Source organism: Budorcas taxicolor, chromosome 10, assembly GCF_023091745.1.
Source record: "Budorcas taxicolor isolate Tak-1 chromosome 10, Takin1.1, whole genome shotgun sequence".
NCBI lineage: Eukaryota > Metazoa > Chordata > Mammalia > Artiodactyla > Bovidae > Budorcas > Budorcas taxicolor.
The window spans coordinates 27,046,940-27,062,792 of record NC_068919.1 but is presented as its reverse complement, the minus strand read 5'-3'; the positions used below and the strand labels follow the sequence as shown (position 1 = coordinate 27,062,792).

Sequence of the window (15,853 nt, the reverse complement as noted above, 5' to 3'; positions counted from 1 at the left end):
TTGTGTATCTATAACAAGGATTAAGCCTTTTTCAGTAGCATAAAATAAGATTAGGTTTTTATTAGCCCAAATATTAAACAATGACATGTTTTATAAACCTTGTAGTAAAAAGAAAGAAAAAAAGAGAGAGAGAGACTGAAATATTCTAGTCCTCAATATCCCAAGTCTAGCTACTGGGATGTGAACTTTAGATTCACTAAATCCATGTTTTAAATGAAATTCACACTTTATTAGACTTTGAGAGTGAAGGCTAGTTAAGTATTTTACATTTTTCCAAATTGCTGATGTTAATGGTCCTTTCAAGCCAGAGACTATAGACAGCTAAATTTGGTCACTATCTCAATATACATCCACTGACAATCTCCCAGTGTAACTTTTCACAGCTAAATAGAGAAATGGAGGAATCACAGCACTGATATATCCAAGAGTACACATAAATTTTTTATAAAAGTTCTGCCATCCCAAAGCTTTGCCTATATTAATATTAAAATGTGGTTCCTATCCCTCAATAAAAGTTTGACTTGGTACTAAGGAGCAGACATATTTGTATCTGTCCTTAATAGCAAGAAGATGAAGGCAAGATTAAATAGATATAATAGGGAATTCATTCTATCAATCTCCTATGTTCTAATTTTAATTCTATTTGCACATACCAGTGATGTGACGTGGATGGTACACAGCATCCTTGGGAGTACTGTTCTTTACAGAAATCATCTTAATTAATTTAAGGTTGACAAACATTAGGTCAGTCAAATTCTAAAAACAGCATCCTTGCAACACCAGGATAAAACTTCGTGTATCAATTTGTATTTCTCAACATCCTTTGACACAATCCACTCAAAAGTGAGAGACTGATTTCCCTTGCAGCTCAGCTGGTAAAGAATCCACCTGCAATGCAGGAGACCTGGGTTCAATCCCTGGGTTGGGAAGAACCCCTGGAGAAGGGAAAGGCTACCCACTCCAGTATTCTGGCCTGGAGAATTCCATGGACTGTATAGTCCATAGTGTTGCAAAGAGTCAGACATGACTGAGTGACTTTAAAAAAATTAATAAAAAATTTAAAAAAATTTTTTTAAGTGAGAGACTGTCTATAACAACTCCCAATGCAATGCCCCATGACACCTATTTGGAATATATTCAGACCAAAGTTGTTATTTCCATCCAAAAGGAAAAAAGAAAAGTATTAAAGAACTTATTCTTGGTACCTCAATATACACACACAAATGGCTCTAACAAAAGAGAAAGAAATTTTAAAGAGAATGAAGGTAGTGCCCTAATAAGTTAATCCGTGCATGCGTGCCCAGTCACTCAGTTGTGTCTGACTCTGCAACCCCGTGGACTGTAGCCCATCAGGCTCCTCTGTCCATGGGATTTTTCAGGCAAGAATACTGGAATGAGTTGCCATTTCGTCCTCCAGGGGATGTTCCGACCCAGGGATCCAACCTGTGTCTCCTTCATTGCTTCTATGAAATAGAAATAATTGTGTCAATATGGTCTTTATTTCTCCCGTTGGAAATCCAAAGTGCATCAGAAAATAGTGACATCTGAATAGAAAACACCTTCACAGCCATTTAATTTCTTAAAAACAGTAAGTCAGGCAGGCTGTGGTGCAGTTATGACCCAACAACTTACACAGCCTCTCTAGAGGCTACTTACCCAGGATTGTGAAAAGTAATCACTACTTTTTCTAAAGAAAACAGGAAAAAGCAGAAATGGTTTACTACCTAATTCCCCAGGAAATAGCCTGGTAGTCTCGAATTATGAGCTTGCCATTTTCCATCCTAGCAGTAGTTTAAAACAAAGACAGTAACATTACTAAGATTGACAAAAGCTGGAAAATTGAAAACATTATTCTGCACATGTCAAGAAACCAAAGAAAAACAAAAACACACCCCAACCCTCTTGGTGAATAACTGCAATAAACTATATATTGTGCTCAGTTGTGTCCAATTCTTTGTGGACTCATGGACTATAGCCTGCCCGGCTCCTCTGCCCAAGGGATTTTCCAGTCAAGAAAACGAGTGGATTGCCATGCCCTCCTCCAGAAGATCTTCCAGACCCAGGGATCGAACCAGATCTCCTGCATTGGCAGGCGGGTTCTTTACCACTAGCGCCGCCTGGGAAGCCCCACTATATTACCAAGCAGGCGGGGGGTGGGGGGGAGTGGGGGTTAGTATTGTGATTTTTTTTTTCCAACTTTGAACAGTGAACAAGGCAAGCCCTGGTTGTCTAATACAAATCAGAATGTCAAGAACTGAGGCAAGATGACAAGGTAGCTCAAACAAGGACCACTGAGCCAAACGGGAGCTGGGGTTCAGGATATTCAGGAAGAGCATCCCTAAGGAGGAGACCCTGAGCAGGGCCTCTGACAGGCCTGCAATTAGCAGAGTCTTCACATATTGATTTCCTCTGTTTCCGGGCATTACCTTTTTCACAGGGCTCCACACAGGTTCCAGATAGAAAGGAGAGCTTGCTAAGTAATGTGATCTTAGTCCCCAGGCCTCAGATGGAGCAAGCAGGGGCCAGGGGGTTCATAAAGATTTTTTCAATGGGTTTTTGAGCACGCATGTTTTTAAAAGAACCAAGTTCCAGGTATTCAAAGTCCATACTCTTTCCTAAGAGAAGTCTATCTTGGAAACACAGGACATAGGGACTTCCCTCACAGTCCAGTGGTTCAGACTTCACCTTCTAATGTGGGTTCCACACCCTGGGAAGGAAGCTAAGAGCCCACATGCCTCATGGCCCAAAAAACCAAAACATAACACAGAAACAATAGTATAACAAATTCAGTAAGGGCTTTTAAAATGGTCCACATCAAAAACATTTTTTAAGAGAGAGAAAGAAAGAAATACAGGACACTTAGCCCTTGAGGGCAAGGAAACCTCTTCTTGGCCATTCAAAGTCTGTGCTGTGTTCCCTGAACCCCAAGAAAAGGCAATTTGAAATATAAGTGTGGATGTTGAGAAAGTGTAACTCTAAAGACCATTCCCAAATAAGTAGTTTCCAATTCCTTGTTTTCAGCAAAATTAAAGTGGGACCTAATCTAGTTGTCAGCTAGCAGAGTTTTCAAATGTTTTACAATAATGATTCTGGCATATAACCAGAAAGGCATTCAGAGAACTGAGTGACACTTATGATGAAAGCCCAGCCATTCCCATCTACCAATGTATGAGAACTATGTTCCTCAGTACCTATATCTTTACCAACAAAACTTTGGAAGAGAATTGATGGTGAATCTTGTCTCATTCAGCCAATAAGTAATATTCATTCATGGACACTCAACTAAACTCACTAAGGAAAATGAGATGCATTCACAAAATTTTACATTTAACAAGTGCTAATTGAAATATACTGCCATAAATCAATGTGATTTTAATTTAGTCTAAAAGAAAAAACTTATACCCAAACCTTAAGGTTACAAAACATTTTTAAAATTTATTTTTAATTGCAGGATAATCACTTTACAATATTGTTTGGTTTCTTCCATACATCAACATGCATTAGTCAAAGGTATACATATGTCCCCTCCCTCTTGAACCTCCCTCCCACCTCCCACCCCATCCCACCCCTCTAGGTTGTCACTCTGGTTTGAGCTCCCTGAGTCACACAGCAAATTCCCACTGGCTATCTGTTTTACACATGGTGATGGAAGCTTTTCCATCCCCCTCTCTCCATTCATCCCCACGCTCTCCTTCCCACCCTGTGTCCACACCTCTGTTCTCTAAGTCTCAAGGTTACATTGTTTTAAATCACAGTTTTTTATAAGGAAGCAGAAAGGGTCATCACTAAAAAATTGTCAAGTTCAAAAATATATTACACTGGGCCCAATTCTATGGGAGATGTGAAATTAAAATACAAGTTAGAAAGAATAAGGAATAACATCAATCTTCTTACTGCTAAAGAGTTTATTCATGTGGTTCTTAAATAGATGATGGTATACAAACTTCCAGTTATAAGATAAATAAGTATTAGGGACTTAAGGTACAACACAATAAAAACAATTAACACTGCTATATATTATATATAAAAGTTAAGAGAGTAAATCATAAGGAAATTTTTTCTTTTTCTTGAATTTTGCATCTATATGAGGTGACAGATATTCACTAAACTTATCATGATAATCATTTCATGATGTATGTACCCAAATTATGCTGCACATCTTAACTCGTAAACAGTTATATATCAATCATAACTCAGACTGGAAGAAAAAATACCAAAAAAATAAAAGAAAAAGGTGGAAAACAGATACATAATGATAGTGAGTATTAAATGACTATAGTGTTTTCAGTATATATTTATTTTATGTTGGAAATTTTATATTCTGAAACAATCAGAACCATTGATTTAAAAGTTCATTACAAAAGTACAACCTCTTACATAATTTATCAAAATATTTTTAAGCAGGCTATAAGCGGGAAGTTTCGAGGATCAGTTGCCTGTGTTGATAATGAAAACACGTAAATGAAACAATGGCCAGTGAGAAAAGCATACCTCCATCAGGTACATTAGCAAGGATAAGGATACCAAAATAGTTACAGGGTTGGAGCGGCAGTTCGCAGCAGCAGGGAAGAGGGCCAATTCCGTGATTACCAAAAGCTAATCTCAAAGCAGTCTTCTTTGGAGACACTTAAGCACGTTCAGTTTCTAACCTAATTTATTTCAGGCTTTCTGAAAATAGCAGCAATGCAGTCTAGAGACTGTCATTTGAGTTTGAGCTTTAATAGGCTCTGAGTCTCTGAGAGCTGGCTGACATGATGCAAGTGACTCCCTTCAGCCGCAACGAAAGAGCAGGTGCCTTTGACTGCCAGTAATTGATTTGCCATCGTTTCTTCTTACCGGTTCACACTAGGCTTGAACACCAAAGTCAGAGAATTCCCTTTTACTAAGTAAAATAGTAGCAGTAAAAACGTCGGAAGCATCTAATATTAATGACTACTCATGCAAAGGATTTACATCACTGTTCGCAAAGCAAAAATGTTTCATCAAAAAAAAAAACCTTCAAGTCTACTCTCAATGTAATCATAAGCAATTGTCTTATATTTTACTGGACATAAGTAATCTAAAAATGGGTAAAAGCGACTGACATAAACATGGAGCAAGAAAGCAAAGATCTGACACCCACAATAATTGAAAATGATATGTATCACCTTAAAACCTTATAATTATATCAAACATCAGGAAAACAGGTATGTGAAAAGGATCCACACATCCCCTCTTCAAATCTCAAAGTCACTCCAGAGCTAAAATGCCTGGGTAGAGTTCAGGCTCTGCGATCTGGGAGTTGAGTCATACTGGGTAAATTACCTAACCTCTCGTAACTGTGCCTCAGTTTTCTGATCTCATACTAAGTGCTCAATAAATGTGAGTTACCATTAATATTACAGGGAAGAAAAAAATTTCCAGTGACTGCCAACAGGCCTTGACTTACTCTCTGTTACTAGTTCATGAAAAAGATTAAACTAAGAAAATGCTCCTGCTGCTAAGTCACTTCAGCCATGTCCGACTCTGAGCAAGAAAACACTAGTACTTGGGAATTTTTCAGTTAATGATTGCATTAAGTACAATATTACACTTTTAGCAGATATTCAATGGAAATAAGTAGCCTTATGACATGCTTACTCAAACTCCATAGACTTGGGGTTCACATCTATAGAGGGAGTGATTTAAGAGCAAATGCCTAGTAGGTACAACATAACCAAGTTACTGTGGGATATTACGTATCAAGACGTTGTTTTGTTTTGTTTTCCATTTATAAGTCATGTATCCGTAGTAGTCGAAAGCAGAAAGCAAAGGGAACAGACAGTATTATACTCTGGAGTTAGGTACCTGGTCCTTACAAAACTAAAACTCTGTTGTAAATTTTTTCTTTCTAATCATTTCAGTGAGTCTCCATTTGGGGTACAAATGCACCATAGGATATGAGAACAAGAAGTCAAAGGCAGCTTAACCAACTTTGTCCCATTTGGTCTTCAGGCATCAAGAATGGTATTCTTAGCAAGCCTAAATAGGAACAGCACTTCAGAACCTGAGAAGCAGGAGTGACTTAGAGGCCACCAACCTAAACCAAAACGAAGGAATAATCTTTCCAACCTCTCTTCATCCAGCTGTACCTGAAAATATGATAGTGATAGCAACAGTGTCTGCAGCTACTCCGAAGTACTGTGCCAAGCATCTACGTTTAAACTGTAAAGTGAGAAATACTAAAAGAAGAGACGAAATTTTCCAGACCATTCTAAGAATAGATAAAAACCTGAAGTCTTAATACAACAGTTACTACATTAGGGCAAATTTTAAGTTATTCATCTCTAGATGATCTATCATTTTACTCAATTTAGTTCAATGAAGACCAAGTACCAAAGAGACCACAACTACAATTACTGTTAAAACATGATCCCTGCAACCAAGGACTGTCGGCTTTGTTCTCAGTAAAGCAGTAACTGATTCACAAAAATATGAGAAATAAAACACAGTCAAGGGCTGTGCGTGCTTAGTCGCTTAGTCGTGTCCAACTCTGCAACCCCGTGGACCAGGCTCCTCTGTCCATGGGATTTTTCAGGCAAGAATACTGGAGAGGGCGGCCATGCCCTCCTCCAGGGGATCTTCCCAACCCAGGGATTGAACCCACATCTCCCGCATTGTAGGCGGATTCTCAAATGAGCCATCAAGGAAGCCCTGGGCAAGGGCAGCTGGGTGTAAATCCCAGCTCTGCCACTACTAGCTGCAAGAGCTTAGGCAAGACAGTTAATCTATAAAAACAAGATTTTATACATATAAAATTTATATTGTTTTGTTGTTCTAGTTGCTAAGTTGTGTCCAACTCTTTGCCACCCCATGGACAGTAGGCTGACAGGCTCCTCTGTCCATGGGATTTGCCAGGCAAGAATACTAGAGTGGGTTGCCATAAAGTGTGTATATGCATCTAATAAATTTGTTATAAAGTTGAGATGGTTGGATGTCATCACCCACTCCATGGACATGAGTTTGAGCCAGCTCCGGGAGTTGGTGATGGACAGGGAAGCCTGGCATGTTGCAGTACATGGGGTCACAAACAGTGCGACAGGACTGAGGGACTGATCTGAACTCAAAGTTGTTTAAACAACTTCAAGTTGCTAAAAAAAAAAGTTGTAATAAAGTTAATAATACAGTTGTAATAAAGTTAATATACATTGTTATAAAGACAAAATGTGATATATACAGTGTGCATTGGACTGGTCAGGTTCCTTTATTTCCTGGTGAGCTAAGAATTTCTTCATACCTCTCAAATTTTACTCATCATCTACCTTAATCAAGGTTGAATATGCCAAACCTAATTTTAAGCTTTTTAATTTTCTTCCAATTCTCTTTCTGTACACAACTCCTTTCTTTAGGGACATTCTGTTATGCCCTTAAGATACTATAAATACTTCAGTAATAGGAAATTCTAACCAAAAATAAATTTTCACTCTATGCACATAGGAATTCAAAATATAAAGATGGTTTTGTACTACAAATGTTAAAATAACAGCAGAGTAGTTCATAAAGACAGTAATTTAACTCCTTTAGCTAAGATAGCAGTATAGTAAAAGTCTGTCCCCAAATCATTCCCTGCTTCAAGCTGTAAGAGATTTCCAACTATGAATGTGTGAATACAGCCGATTATACTATTAAAATTGAGACCTGACTGCTGAAACATTTACAGATTGCAAGTTCAGACAGATGAAGACCACTGACCTCTACTCCTATACATATAAAATAATAGAAAACTACGCTATTAAAAAAAAAAAAAACTATGTATCTGATCCTGGCCCCAAATAGTATAGAGTCCAGCCCGTCGGGGTCATTCTTTCATTCAATAAACATTTATTATGCGACTACTGTGTGACACGCATTGCACAGGCAGTGAACAAACTGAGCCCCAAATTTCTTCTTTCTTACTAACATAAACGTTTCTCTGCAAGGTCAGGCACCAGGAGACCAAGCCCTTGCTGCCCTGCCCATCACACTGACACCGTACCCGAACCCAACGCGCCCCCTAGACTTGCGCACCCACAGGCTCGACCGCTGGGTTCTTTAATAACTGGGCCAAGAGCCCTTAGGTAGGCTGAAGAAGCCCTCGGCCCCGAACCGCCGGGTGTCCATCAGAGAGGCCGGCAACAACGGGATCACGCCCGCCCGCGCCACGTGCACAGCCCGGCGCGCGCCCCCGCCGCCCTCCGCCCTCCCGGCGCAGGCGCCGTCACCGCCCAACTGGCGCGCGCCCCGGACGCCGCTCCCGGTTCTTGATTCGCCGAGGGGTCCCTCACCGGCCGCGGCCCCACGCGGCTGCGACCCCCACTAGACCCCACCCGCCGTTGCCTCTTACCGGTTCGCTGGTCCTGGCGCCGCGGCCTCCCGGCTCCCGACGGCCGCCTCGCGGGGCGCCTCCTCCTCGGCCACCGCGGCCGCCCCGGAACCCCCGGCCGCGGCCTCGGCGGCCGCCTCCATCTCCACCGCCACCTCTCGCTACGGCGGTCCCGGCGCCCGCCCGCTCGCGGTCGCGATCGCCGCCCGGCCGGCCGCGGCCGGGTCGGCGTCCCCGGCCGCCCCGAGCTCCTCGCTCCGCCTGCATCTGGCTGCCGCCGGCGATGCTGAGCGCGCGGGAGCTGGACCCCGCGGAGACGCCCTTGCCCCACCGGAAACGGGCCCCACGGAGGAGCCGCGAGCGCCGGGCCTGGGTGTCCGCGAGCGCGGGGTGCGGGGCCGGGGATGGAAGCCGGCCGCGGCGGGGGCGGGGCTGCCCTGGGGCTTGGCAGGTGGGGCCGGAGCCGGGACTCCGGGAGGGCCGAGGGTTCGTAGGAAAGGCCTGACCAGTGGGAGCTGCAGGTCAGGAGCAGGGGTGTTTCTAGGGGAGGGGCCGTGGTAAGTAAAAGGATGGGTTATAAAATAAACAGCTAATGTACTATGAATTCATTTTTTGATTAAAATAAAGAAATATTGATATGGTGTATTTGCAAAGGGTCTTTAAAAGTATCTATCAAAATATTAGTGTTACACCCCCCTCCCAAAGTCCAAGCTTCTACTTATCACCTTAGGACACGCTAATAAATTGAGAGATGAGTTCTTGGGGCAAGGAATAGCCACTTGGTAGGAAAGCAGCAAACCGAGAAGATGATGGACTCCCACCGTCCAAAGAACTGTCTTGCCTGAGCTAGCGTTTTAGGCACCCCACTGCAGTACTGTTGCTGGAAAATCCCATGGGCGGCGGAGCCTGGTGGGCTGCAGTCCACGGGGTCGCTAAGAGTCGGACACCGCTGAGCGACTTCACTTTCACTTTTCACTTTCATGCATTGGAGAAGGAAGTGGCAACCCACTCCAGTACTCTTGCCAGGAGAATCCCAGGGATGGGGGAGCCTGGTTGGCTTCCATCTACGGTATCGCACAGAGTATCGCCCAGAGTCGGACACGACTGAAGCGACTTAGCAGCAGCACCAGCATACTAAAAGGGGAGGGAGGGGAGGGAGTAAGCTCAAACATTTACTGATTCCAGTCGGCCTTAGGAGGGGCCTGGTCAGGATGTTTCTTGTGAGCTACACAAAGGCGTTTAATGCTCTTTACCTGGGAGGCAGGTAATGAGATGGGCTATTATATACAATTGAAGCTTATAGGCAACAGCCCTTTAGTGATTAACTTGTAATAGAATAAAAATGTTTTTCCATATTACACTAGTGGTTAGCTGTGCTGAGCCTTCCAGTGAGTTAATTTTTTTCCCTTTTTTTTCTGTTTAGTCTCCTGACTTTCACGAATGAATATGTGTAATTATTAAACTTATGCTGAACTCCGAGTTCAGAAAGAGGTATGAAGAAGGTAAGGGAGGACCTTCAGGTGAGAGGCGGAGGCTGCAACAAGCCACTGGGAGTGGAGAGACAACCTCAAAAGAATTTTTGTAGAAGTGACTCCTTTAGCTCACCCTGAGTGCATGAGCGTTAATTCTCTTATCAGCCCTATGTGGTAGGTACTACTGTCATCCTATTTTACAGATAAGGAAATATCCCTAGAGAAAGTAAACCACTTGTCTGCTATGACACAACTATGGTAGTGGTGGAACTAATAATCTAACTCAAGCAGGCTCAGTCTGTTCATGTGTGTGTGTCAATGTCATTTATTTAGTAGAAAGTTTGGGGGACTCACCCATGTTTTGTGATTTAATATTTTGTTCCTTCCTATTGCTAAGAAGTAGTCCATTTTATGGATCCACTCTTAACTAAGGAGGAAAAGGGCAATCGGTTATATGGATACATGGGAGCCATTTTTAACTTTGTATTACAGAAACCACATGAAAATAATACAGAAAAGCATTTACAGCATCCCTCATCCAATCAGTGTGGCAAAACATGTTTTCTTCCCAATCCTTTCTTACCCTTTTTCACATTCATATACAGTTAACACTACTCATTGCTTCTAATTATCTACTCTGTGTTCGGCACAATGCTTGAAGATTTTTTTTTTTAAGAAAAAGAAAAAAGCCACAGTCCTTGTTCTCAAGTAGGTCACTTCCCACAAGGAAGATAATAACTCTGTAGAGAGAGGACTGCACCATTGTACTAAGTACAGTGAGAGGTTAAAGGTAAAGGCCGGAAGGAAGAAAAGTTAGGCTGCCTAAATGAGTTTTCCAGGGCTACCTGAGAAACAGACCCAGGAGCCAACCTCTGATGGTTGAGCTGGAGTTTGCCTTGTTGATAAATGGAAATAGGGAACTACTGAAGGATTGTAAACTGGAGAGAAACACAATCTTAAAGTAAAACAGAGCATATTTCTAAGTATTGATACGTATAGCACTTCCCTGTAAACCTCACAGCAGCCGTATGAGGTACTGCTGCATGCGTGCTATGTCGCTTTAGCTGGGTCTGACTCTTTGCAACCCTGTGGACTGTAGCCCACCAGGCTCCTCTGTCCATGGGATTCTCCAGGCAAGAATACTGGAGTGGGTTGTCATGCCCTCCTTCAGGGATCTTCCCAACCCAGGGATTGAACCCATATCTCTTATGTCTCCTGCATAGGCAGGTGGGTTCTTAACCACCACCTGGCAAGCCCCATTAGGTACTACTAGTGTTATCCATGTTTCACAGATGAAAGATCTAACACAGAGATGTGAAATAACTTCCAAGATCACAGAGCTAATGGATTGATTCCACAGCTAATAATAGAATGATTGGAACCTAGAGCTGTCTGACTTCAGACTGTATGCTGTTAACTAACCACTATGGTTCAAACGGTAAAAAATCTGCCTGCAATGCTGGAGACCCGGAGTTCAATCCCTGGGTTGGAAAGGTCCCCTGAAGAAGGAAGTGGCAACCCACTCCAGTATTCTTGCCTGGACAGTTCCATGGACAAAGGAGCCTGGTGGGCTACTGTCCATGGGATCACAAAGAGTCAGACACGACTGAGCTACTAACTTTCACTTTCATACGCAGAAAACCATTCCATATAGGACAATCAGAATTCTAGGCAGCCCTTAGGAAACAACTGGAAGAGTCCAAGTGACAGATAATTAGGGCCTAAATTAAATTGCGAGCTAAGAAAGAAAACGAGACAGATAGATGGGAGAACTGGTAGGCTTCTTGTCCATTTCTAAGGGGGAGGTCAGGGTAAGAAGTTAGGGGTGATACCCAGGTTTCCTGTTTGAGTGACCAGGGAGTTGATGATGCCATTAGTCAACAGAGGAAATACAGGTTTATGAGAGGAGATGTGTCAGGATAATAGTATTTTTAAAACATTATACTCTGCGTTTTTCTTTGTTACTTCATTGTCTTAATAATAACATGTTTGTCAACAGACACTATTACTTCTCACCCAATACATCAGTTTTTCTTTCTTTTCCCTCTCTACTCTTCTCCGTCTTTCCCCTTTATCCCCACCCTATCCTATATTTCTCTCTTTTTTTAACCTTCCCTTTATTTGTGAAATTAAGACTGTCAGCAGCACTCAGAATTAAGTTATTCATTCTTATGCTAAACTCTCAAATTCACACTCCCACCCTAGAGAAACACCAAACAGGCAGATGGGAATAAGTAGCAAGAATTTTATGCTTTTCTTTGCACCCCATAAAGGAACTAACAGAAGAATCCACTGGACAACCTGTGCCTCATCCTCTGTGTGGCCAGGAGCTATAATGGTTTGGTACATTATCTCTTCCTAATTCTACGGAAAGTTGGCTGCTTGAAACCGGTCACAGTGGGATTTTTTAAATTATTTATTTATTTTTGGCTGTGCTGGGTTTTCGTTGGCTGTGTAGGCTTTTCTCTAGTTGCTGCAAGCGGTGGCTCCTCTCTAGCTATGATACATGGGCTTCTCGCTGCGGTGGATTCTCTCGTGGAGCTCAGGCTCTAGAGCTCAAGCTCCAGTAGTTGTGGCTCATGGGCTTACTTACTCCAGGGCATGTGGGATCTTCCAGGACCAGGGATTGAACCCATGTCTCCTGCATTGGCCAGGTGGGTTCTTTACCAGTGAGTCACTAGGGAAGCCCTACAGCGGGAATTTTTATACCAAAGAAACTGGCAAAATTAGGACTTTTGGAAGTGGGAGTAGAAACATAGTTAAATATTTATCAGCATGCCACAGGCTTAGGCTCTCCCCGAGAGGAAGAGCCACATAGTTAACCTCACACCAGACAGCACAAATTGGGGCTTGTCAACTTTGACACATTTAGGGCTGGGTAACTTTTTGTGTGGTGGTGGCTTGTCCTGTGCATTGTAGAATTTCTAACAGCATCCCCAACCTCTACCCACTAGGTGTTACTCACTGGCAACCCTCCCTCTCCCCACTTATGGCAACCAAAACTGTCTCCAGACATTTGTCCCAAGGGACGAAATCACCCTGGTTGAGAACCACTAGCACAAATTGATTTAACTATATGACTGTCCTTCTAGACACCTCCAAAATTATGAGGTTGAAAAGATCAGTGGGTTTTACGTTAAGCCAGCCTCGTTAGGACATGGAGAGACTTGATTTGTGGATAGTAAGAGCTAATATTTATTTTGTGCCTGGCAAAACTCCAAGCACTTTACACAGGCTAAATTTAATCTTCATTAATATTTCTATCAATAATAGAAATACTACTATTCCTACTTTACAGATAAGAAAACTGAGTCACAAAGGAGTTCAATCATTTGCTCAAGCTAATGAGTGACAAAATCGAGATTCATACCTGATCAGTCCGGTTTCAGAATCTGTGTTCTTCAGTCTATACTTCAGATGCCATCAGAAGTGCAGAAACTACATTACTTTGCCCTCCCCATCTATCAGTTCAAGGGTCTTTTCAATTGAACCAAGAGTGTTTAGGATATGGAGAATTCAGGGGTCTCTTGCTAATACCTAATTAGAGGACACCACTAGTAGAAATTCTTTTAACCAGGATGTTGAGTGTATTCTCATCTGATTATGATCCACATTGGAAAAGTGTCTGTCACCTACTACACTGCAAAAAGAAAAAAAAAAAATAGAGATCTTTTAGTTTTATAAATAACAAAGGGAAGAAGGGGAAGGAGGATTTTCTGCTATTGCTTTGACGTGATAGTCCTGATTTTAAATATATGCCACTGCATGAATGAAAAATTCAGTTTTCCCTTAGGTAGTATTCATGAGATACAAAAGCAAAGTCCTGAATTACATAGGTGAGTCCTTAAGAAAACAAACCATTTTTTGGCATATTTTTACATATATATGACTTATGATGTCAATTTCTTACTGCAAGAGTTCTCAAAATGTGGGCAAGTAGCATAGTGTCACCTGGGAACTTATTAGAAATGCAAATTTTGGACTTCCCTGGTGATCCAGTGGTTAAGAATCTACCTGCCAATGCAGGGAACATGGGATCGATCCATGCTCCAGGAAGATTCCACATGCCCGGGGCAACTAAGCCCATGCACCACAGCTACTGAGCCTGTGCTCTAAAGCCCGCGCGCCCAGAGCCTGTGCGCCACGATGAAGGAGCCAGTGCACCGCAGCTAGAAAGCAGCCCCTGCTCGCCGCAGCGAGAGAAAGGCCGCGCTAAGTTATGACGACCTAGCTCGGCCAAAAAATTTAAAAAGAAATGCAAATTCTCAGGCTTTACCCCAGAGTCAGAAATGTGAGGACGTGGCCCAGCAATCAAGGCTTTAACAAACCCCTCCTCAGGTGACTGTGATGAATGCCCAAGTTTCAGAACCACTGTCTCAAGGTAGTATTGGGCATTTAAATATCACAAGAAAGCCTCCTAATTCCTAGTCCAAGACTATGGATTCCATAAGCGCTCATTGTCTAATGAAAGCAGATATTATGATAGGATCTTTTTAAAGGCCCTGTCCCCTTGCAAATATTAACATAACTTTTCTGGGGAAAAAAAGCAGTTCCTGATTCTTCTCTCTGTAGGCAGGCAGATTTTCTACAGTTTAGTTGACTTCTGATGCATAGTCTATGAACAATGCAAATTGGAAAACACTGATAAGGTCTCTCAAAAAAGATGTCCTTTTATTTACTTTGTGTTTTTAACAGCTGCATCCACTACTGAGGGATGCTCTCAGGCTGCAGGGGAAGGGAGTCTGGCAGGAGCCATCCTTTCAGGCCAGGATCCAGCCTATAAGCCAGTGAAGATGAAGGCAAGCGAACTGTCTGTCAGCTCACAAAGTTGCTTTGGCCTTGAGCTGGAATCGGGGGTAAAGAACTCCCCAAAATCAACAGAACAAACTCTCAACACACAGAATTCATAACCTGATCCCTTCTCCTCTCTCCCTCCATCCTCATTCCCAGCTGCTGTTCTTGCTTTCTATATCACAGAGAAATAGAAGCAATCAGAAAAGACCTTCCACCACTGCCGTCACCACAAATCCTAGGCTGCCTATCTGTGCCTGTACACATGTACCCTACCTCCTCGCCTGTTCTCCAAATGGGTCTCAGCTCCCGTGCAAGGCCAAGGCCTCTGCGACTGTACTTGCTTCTCTGCCTGCTCACCTACCGGAGGACATCTCTCCAGCAACATCGGATAGTTGCTAACTGATAAAGCAGTTACTCACATTAGGCTGCAAAAATGCTATATTTCCACCTTTCTTAAAAAAAAACAAAACAAAAAAAAACTCTTGTCCTTGCATTCTAGTCCAGCTTCTGGCCCAATTCTCTACTCCTTTCTAAAGCAAAGCTCCTCAGAAGAGTCATCTACAGCTCTCATTTCTCCTCCCACTCAGCCTCTAATTCACTACACAAGCCTCTCATGCCCAGCACTTTACCAGCGTGATTTATGATCTCCATGTAACTAGATCCAGCAGGTTTCAGTCTTAATCTTTCTTTTTTTAATTTATTTTTTTATTGAAGGATAATTGCTTGACAGAATTTTGTTGTTTTCTGTCAAACCTCAACATGAATCAGCCATAGATATACATATAACCCTTCCCTTTTGAAAATCTTTCTTGATTATCAGTTTCATCTGATGCCGCTGATCACTCCCACTCTTTGAAACATTCTCTTGTTGCTTCCGGAACACACCAGGCTGGGGAATTCAAAGATGCATATATAAGGCACATCTCCAAGTGTGTTAGGAAGGCTTGGACAATACACTCAAGAGCGTCTGAACTTCCAGAGTTTTACACAAATCCATCTGTGGCACTACTGCCCAGACTTGCCCATGTCCTGGCACACATAAAAAGATAACACCTGCCCAGTACTGTGAGATGAGACAAGACTGATCTCAACAGAAGGCAACCCAGCTAGGCAACTCCAAGCCCTGAGGGTCACAGCACATGCCTTGAAGGACTCCAGTTCATGTCTTCATGAAAAGCAGTCCTGCCTCTGTCTTCCAGATACAATGAAAATACCATCATTTGATGACCTCGGTAACAGACTTTTCTGTCGCGTAACTGTAAAGGCT

The 15,853-nt window shown here is 42.5% G+C and overlaps 1 protein-coding gene across 1 annotated transcript in view; it reads right to left on the bottom strand.

Moving 5' to 3' along the window:
• Nucleotides 1–10,150, bottom strand: part of AVEN (apoptosis and caspase activation inhibitor) — a 191,106-nt gene extending 180,956 nt beyond the window's left edge. Inside the window, exons 1-2 of the mRNA XM_052647355.1 lie at nt 10,147–10,150; nt 8,342–8,835 (exon numbers count right to left, since the gene is read on the bottom strand). Coding sequence (XP_052503315.1) covers nt 8,342–8,835; nt 10,147–10,150 — 498 coding nt within the window. The remainder of the gene's footprint in view (nt 1–8,341; nt 8,836–10,146) is intronic.
• Nucleotides 10,151–15,853: the final 5,703 nt, after the last annotated feature.